Source organism: Asparagus officinalis, chromosome 3 (assembly GCF_001876935.1).
Source record: "Asparagus officinalis chromosome 3, Aspof.V1, whole genome shotgun sequence".
NCBI classification, from domain to species: domain Eukaryota; kingdom Viridiplantae; phylum Streptophyta; class Magnoliopsida; order Asparagales; family Asparagaceae; genus Asparagus; species Asparagus officinalis.
The window spans coordinates 44,958,423-44,966,588 of NC_033796.1; the positions used below are offsets into that span (position 1 = coordinate 44,958,423).

The window sequence follows — 8,166 nt, forward strand, 5'->3', positions numbered from 1 at the left end:
GGAGAGCGGTGGTGATGGGAAAGCGGGGGGGGGGGGGGCGGGGGGGGGGGGGGGGGGGTTATTTTATTTTATTTATTTATTTTTTGAAATGAACAAGTGCCAGGCGTCTGATGGCTTATTTAGATGAATGATTAGAGAAGAAGTCAAGTTTGATGTGTACTTGGGTGTTGTGTTAAAGCGATAGGAGGATAATGGTTATGGTGGTATCTTTCCAGGTAGAAGAGACACCGGATCATGGTTTGAGTTATAAGGATAAATTTAGTGTTATATAAATAAAGTAACGCCATATAAGAATTTGGAGGTTGATGGAAGTTATAGAAAGTATAGATGGAAGGGGCTAGAGGTCACCTCTTCAAACTTTATAGAAGAGAGCGAATAAATTAAGGGTAATTGATGAATCTTTCAAGGACACAAGAGGTAGTGGCATAGCCAGGAATTGGTGTTTGGGGGCACTCTTATTAATTTATTCTCGTAGAAAAAATACTAAAACAATTATATCAATAATCACATTTTATAGTACCAAGATTTTTCTGAGAGCAAGTATAGGTTCTCAAACAATAAAACCACAATCAAATATTATATATGAAACGATTGTTTACAAAAAAGAAATGAGTACTCTCAACTCCATACTATAGTCAAAATTAGTACAACAAGCTCTTAGAAAATAACATCCAGCTTGAAAATAACATTAACGGACTATTCCAACTATTTGTCAATTCTTTGAAATTGTTGCATAATTGCATCATACTAATAGTATCATAGATGAATATCTTAAGTTGATTGTCAAGAGTCATAAGCTTCTATGGTAAAAAAAAATCAAGAGGATAACACTCACATGATGGGTTAACTTTTGCTTGTTGAATGTACCAAAAAAATTAAATAAAAATATTATGATGCAATGTTTTAAATATCGGCCGATAAACCGATATTATCGGCGATTTATCGGTTTTGGGGGCCTTCCGCTATGATAAGTTGATTTCTAAATCAGTTATAGTTTTTGGATGTTTATCGCCAATGATGTGGCGATAAAGTGAGCTATCGGCCAATATTGTCGGCTCAAAAATTAGAATTATCGGTATTTGGTTTGAGTTTTGTTTTCGGGCAACGGGCACTTATTCAATGCACCTTTAAACCCGAACCGACCTGAGTTTCTACCATTGGTTAGTGATCCTAAACATAATTATTTACATTTTGGTATGTTTATATTTCATTAAGTATGGTTAGATTACATTTTAGAATATTATATTATGTATATTACCATTCAGTAATGTCACTCTCATAAATACTATTTATCCTCGATATATCCCCGATATCCGCTATCCGATATGGATTTTGACTATCGATAAATCCCTGATAACCGATATTTAAAACCTTGCTACGTTGTAAACATGCTACACCAAGAAGTAACTATGTATTTGTGAAAGTAAAGAGATTTTTTAGCTATTGAACTTTTAAATCTATAACTATATATATTGATCTACTTATAGTGACAATGATGCAAATTGAAGCTTGCTTGAGTTTATCTATGAGAAAATAAACTCATAGCAATATATATGAGTTCATTCATGTTTTTTGGTTTAATCATTAAAGTTTAACTAGGAGAATATAAACGTATGCATTATACAAACATATACGTTAGAAAAGAACTTGTTCTTTTTTTTTGGGGGGGGGGACCCGCCCTTCCTCCGCATCGACAGAAACGCCCTCTCTCTCTCTCTCTCGACCTGCCCTGACAGAAGCGCCCGCGCACAAACACACTCTCTCTCTCTCTCACACACACGCACACAGAGAATTACAAGAGGTGGAGGCAGGGATACAATCTTCTTACATTAATGGTTCAAGAAAGACTTGAAGCTTTTAGTGATATTTCTAAGTTTTGAGCGAACCATACTTCGACATATTGAAAAATGACTAATGTACCCCTTTCTCCTATTTCTTTCTACTCTCTTTATTCTCTCTCCCTCTTTCTTCCTGTCTTCGGGGATGAGGACCTGACTTGGGCTTGGGTTTCTGAAAGGTATACAAGCAATTGAAAAATGAAGAATTAAAAAGAACCTCAACATGATATGTTCCAGTGTCCCATATGTTTCTTACAGCTTGATGTTTGTGAAGTTTGCACTTTCGTTTGATCCATCAACCTCAATGGTTGATAACCTTAAAAGCCCAGTGTGATCCATTCCCATCTCATGTCCCTGGTTATAAATTTTGATAATTGACATATTTTAACACAAGTGATTCACCATATGCTTAAGATGTATTGTTAATAATTGAAACTCAATCTATTGACTCGAGCAAACTTGGGTCAACAATATGTGTATTCTGTTGCTTCTTGGAACAATGTTGGATGATGACAACTGGGGGATAAGGGCCCAAGAATCCAAATTATAATTGTAGCCTTTTGTGTTCTTTTTGGGGAAAATCTTGTTTATACTTGAAAAAAGTAACTGTTACGTACAGAATTAGTTGAGAACAAATTGGGTTAACAGTTAGCAGTACATCGCTACACCATCACTTTGATATGTTTTGTGACACAAAATGGTTGGAATCACCACCAATTTTCTCAGTGTAAGAATATGTATATTTTACCATTAATATTGTTGCTCTTTTATGCTTACGTTTACGTTGGTTTTGTTTATTTCTTATTGCTTGAAGCATATGCAACTTCACTGGTTTGATTATCCATTTATAACATTGCAGACTATAATCGGTCATGACAATGGAGGCATTGCGTTCTTTTGGAGTTGGTCCTATTGGAGCACATTTCTCCTGACATGGTATTTTAATGAGCTTACGTTTTGAGTTTGTACTAAGTCTTATTGTTGTCATCCTGTTAGTTGGATATAATCTATATAATGGTGGTCTCAACATCCTAATAAGAGACGTGCTATATCTATGCATGATGCTTTTTGGTACTGTGAAAACGAGTTAGTCATTAAACATCCACACATTATCGTTTCTTTGTTATTGATGTTCCTTGATTTTCTGAAACTTCGGTGTCAAACTTGAATGAAAAAGAGCGGGCGCATGGCTGGAGATTCTGTTTCAAATAGCAAATCTTACACGATTGGTTTACAGGATCATGATCCGATCCGCAAGGACCTAAACTTACCCGGATGTGGGGTTGGTGTGTACATGTCCATTATACATTCATAACCATTGAAATCTAAGTCTAAAACATGACGCTAATGTTTCTTGCTTGTTCTTGTGAACATACTATATGTGCATATCCATTAATCTATGTATCTGTGTTCTTATGTAGGATATCAGTGGGTACATAACCACAGATGGTTTATTACCATTTTAGTTTTTTTCCTTATTATTTTAGCTGGCGTATCTATTGCATTTCTGGTTTAGTTATATTGATTCATATTGGGTCTATTATCATTATCAAGGTTAATTTTATCTGTCTATGCAGGGCTGTGGTTCCTACTATTCAGGGTTATGAAGATGCTGGGGATTTCACTGTGAGAGAAAGGCTAAGGACTAGTATCCGTGCGAACTTGGTCTTTTATCTAATAGTGGGATCTATTGGCCTTTTTGGACTTATTCTGCTCATCATTATGCGCAGAGACTGGTGCGTTTTCATGCATATTATATATATAGATGCGCGTTCGCACGCAAAAACATGCACACATATATACATACAAATATTTGTATTTATTTATGTATATGTGTACTACTTCCTATTTGTTTTGGCATCATATGATGTAGTCCTGACCTTTTAAATTGATATTTATTTGTTATTATATAAGTTTATTCTCTTTGATTGATTACCGGATGATGATTGTAAAATTATACTATTGTTGTATGTAGACTATTTTGCTATATATGCTTTAGTCAGTACTCAGTAGGCATTTAGCTATTATTATGCATCCTTGAATTTTGATAGGATGAGAACAGCTATGAAACTATGATTGTATGTTTAGATTGTTGGTTCCTGGAGCCTAGATGAGCCACCACAATGGTGTTTGACTTTTTATAAATTGTTGCATCGGATTGAAGGAGTCTCCATTGCGAATGGTAACCTAAAACAGTGTTCAATCAGTCTATGGGCTTAGCAATTGCCACTATCGACCTAAAAGTGGACCATGTTAGTGCAGTGGGCTTCACATTTCAAAAACATACTGAAATTTGTCTGATTTTGTAATACGCAAGGCCTAGCTTGGTGGAGCAATTACATGCTTGCTTCCTGGAGTATGATGTTTGACATGGTTGAATGGTCTATACCTAGTATTTAAATCCATGTATTTGGGGTTAGGAGCTGATTTGGATAGGTTTTAGAAGGTAACTATTATCCACTGTTTAGAAGTGTAGAAAGAAAGTAAGTGAAATCGATAAACGAGTGATGGTATTATTGTTGAATGAGAATATGGTATTGTCCAGAATCTCAGCAGTGAATATAGAGTAGGGGAAAAAACAATGGATGTTGAAAAAAAAATAGAAGAGATGAAAGAGATGAGATACTTCTACACAGTAGACCTTGGTCCTTTATGACTACTCTTGTAGCTTCAATATCTTTAACCTTGATACATTTTATACACTAATAAAATAGTTGACTACTAAGTGATATCTACCCTATCACAACAAATATCTGAGTGATTATAGAAGAAACCTTGACTATGGAATAGAGTACGACTAACTAAAGATGCTGTAAGTTGAAATAAAAATATGTTGTAATAAGTATTTTGAAGAGTCAGCTTGACAATCTTTCCTTATAATTTATTCCTTCTAAAAGCTAAAATCAAGGTCTTCTGGTTTGACTCAATAGTCAAAGTCGAAACTAATGATTCACTCTTTGAGGAAGAAGGCTAGATGGCAATACAATGGGAGTATCCACTAAAATAAACGCCAAACAGCCTGTGCATCAAGTGATTGCGCTATGATTAACTCGCATAATTCGTCTTGCTGCAGTTTTCTTGAATTCTCCATATTGGATTCCATGACCTAATGATGATGACAATTTAGTCCTCAATCCCTAATGATTGGTAGATGCGGCAGTAGTCATGTGTTATTGCAGAGAGCAGAGATGAATGATGAAACATTTAGGAACTCTGATTGTTTGAATTGTTTTTGATCTGAGATTGACAGGTATAATGGATAATGATGGAGAAGTTAGTTTAGCCTGCCATGGTTGCAATGACCATCTCAACTATTTGCAGTGTTTGACATGGTATTAGGCAGTCTCCTTTTTTTTGGCATCTTTATCTTCCATCTTTATTAGTGTTTGGGGAGTTTTCCGGAGATTTTATGGAAACAACAGGGGAGCGCATCTTGTTTAGAGCACAAATTTAAATGATGAGAGGGAAGATCAGGGCTATAAATTTTAGCTTGTAATAAATTATATACTTTGCCTAGAGTCTCCCCCTTCCCCCTAAAAAATAGCCATTTTTCCACCATCTTAGGAAAAGACCAAAGCAATTAGATGGAGACTTCCAACATAAAAATATGGATCACACGTTGAGGCGCTTGGGCTTGATTAAGATAATTATTGGTGATTAACATAATTATTGGTTGATATTAGCTATCACATGATCAGTCATTTGGGATGAGCAGTTACACAATGCTGCTTCTTACCTATATATAGGTAGAACGGATACAGGGTACGGACACGGTCACGGAACATAGAAAATTTGTAAAATGCAGGGTACAAAGACACATCTATATGTGTAGATCAAATATTGAATTAAAATATCTATAACATTTGTATGTTTCTTTTATTATCTCTACCAATTAAAAATCAAGTTAAATGAAACTCAGAATAAGGGGTGAGCAGCCATTTGGGGTGAGCAGTTATACAATGGTTGATATTTGCTATCACATGATCAGCCATTTGGGGTGAGCATTGTGTAACTGCTGCTTCTTACCTGCATCTAGGTTGCACGGATATGGGGTGCGGACACAGGACATAACAAATTTGTTAAATATAGGATACAAAGACACAGTTATATGTGTGTAGATCAAATATTGAATTAAAATATTTATAACATTTGTATGTTTCTTCTATTATCTCTACCAATTAAAAATCAAGTTAAATGAAACTCAGAATAAGATTTAAGAACAAAAGTTGTGTGGTATGATACGGTGTGCATTTTTCAAATATTGAAGCAATGAGTTTTAGTTTTCGGGTTAATTACTGGAAATTACATGTCCATAGTGTGTCCATAGAGAATCCGTGTCCGACACGGACATGGTACCTAAAACACTATGTCCGAGTAACCTAGTCCTGCATGAGTATCTACGTGGATTTACTCTGATGGTTAGCTAGATTGCTCCTAATTAGCAAAGAAAGAGAGATTACACAAAATTTATGTTCTTGGCATACGATTTTACCAAACGAGGAAGTAACTATACAAATTTATTGTTTATACTGTTTTAGAAGAAATATTCGGAAGCATGATGTTTTAGTGGATTTGATGCTATACTGTAGCCATACATTAGATTTAGGTTATGTTCATAGGAAGAAAAGAAGTTGTGGCAGCAGAATGTTCTAGAAAAATTTGGGAAAGATCGATAGAGAAAAAAAGTAGGATAGAAAAACTTATGATTGAGTGACTTATCATAAGATAAAAAAATTCTAAAAAGATATAAAAAACATTCCTTTTTGTACGACACTCAATTTTTTTCACTGTTATTCTATGAATTCTATGATAAAATTTGGACTTAAGTTCTGAAATTGTATTAAAAATTCTATAATCCTTTTCACTTTGTGAAACTGCTATATGATGTTAGTTTCTTGGGTCATGTGAAATTTGTAAAAGATATATCTTCTTCGTAAGCTTCTTACTTCGAGCAGTTGTCATTTCCATTCTAGTTTTATTATATCATGAAACAATAAGTAATGTGGTTTAAAGTAATTCCTTAACTGTTAAATTTGTATACTGCAGGAGTGGGGGTATTGTGGGCTTGGCTATGGCTTGCTCGAATACCTTTGGGCTTGTCACTGGTGCATTCCTTCTTGGTTTCGGGTTGAGTGAAATCCCAAAGAGCATTTGGAAGAATGCAGATTGGACCAATCGTCAAAAGTTTCTTTCTCATAGGGTTGCAAAAATGGCTGTAAGCCTAGATGACGCTCACAAAGAATTGTCAAATGCTATTGTAGTAAGTACATAGTCAACGATCTTTCTTGGATTTCACTGCTTGGCATTCATATGTTGTTTCCTTTCTTTTTCTTTAATTTTATATTTCATCTGTACTCTTTTGTAATGATTGGAACAGAGATGTCCTTGCTATATGATTTTTGAGAAAGATGCTAATATAATCACTATTTTATCATTGCTGCAAAATGCAGTATATAGTACAGTCTTTGAGCATCTTTGCCTTCCATGTTTTTATATTCTTAGCTAAGTTTATTAAGTATAGAATTTGGAGGTATTTCATTCAAAAAGTTGAGATATAAATGTAGCCTCTTAGAAATTCTCTGTGATGCGCATTAACTTCGTATGAATTCCCTTTGTAAAAGTGATCAATCTTTTGGGTTAATATTTAATAGGGATTCTATGACCTACATCTTCTTTTATTTCACTATTTTAGTAAATTATAAATCCTAGTTAATAATAATTGTCAATTTTCGGTATATATTATCTATGAATCTTCACTATAGACTAGTTCCTTTCCGATTCTAAAACAGTTTTTATCTGCTCTTTTCCAGTAAAAATCATTTAGATTCTGATGATTCTCTTCATTTTTCTACTTTGAAGTTATCCCTTCTTTAGTCAAAAATCATGCACCGGGAGACTTCATTCTTGATGTGCCTAGGAAAATCATAACTAATACAAAGAAACAAGGACTTTATGTTAATGTATGAGGGTAAGAATACCATCGGTTCCATGGTACATCTATGCATTTGTCAGTTGATTTTGATGGGCTATAAGAGATAATTAAATTGTTTTATGTTAATTAAATAGTTAAAGAGGAGGCATGCAGCATAGAACTTATTTTTGCGTTGTGTGTAGGATGTGCACAAGAGGTAGTTCTTAGTATCAGATAAATGTGATTTTTCGCATGTAGGTGTTTACCTATTTGGATCTAGCATTAGATAGGAAATGCTAATTTGGATTTGGGAGGTTAGGTCAGTGTTATCGAGGCGCGCGTCTGGGGCGCCCCCCAGGCGCGAGGCGATGCGGCCTGCAACAAACGCGCCCCACACCAGAGGTGGGGTGCTGCAGG

The 8,166-nt window shown here is 34.9% G+C and overlaps 1 protein-coding gene across 1 annotated transcript in view; it reads left to right on the top strand.

Moving 5' to 3' along the window:
* Nucleotides 1-8,166, top strand: part of LOC109833991 (LMBR1 domain-containing protein 2 homolog A) — a 23,687-nt gene that overhangs the window by 879 nt on the left and 14,642 nt on the right. Inside the window, exons 2-4 of the mRNA XM_020401877.1 lie at nucleotides 2,698-2,774; nucleotides 3,416-3,574; nucleotides 6,885-7,098. Coding sequence (XP_020257466.1) covers nucleotides 2,698-2,774; nucleotides 3,416-3,574; nucleotides 6,885-7,098 — 450 coding nt within the window. The remainder of the gene's footprint in view (nucleotides 1-2,697; nucleotides 2,775-3,415; nucleotides 3,575-6,884; nucleotides 7,099-8,166) is intronic.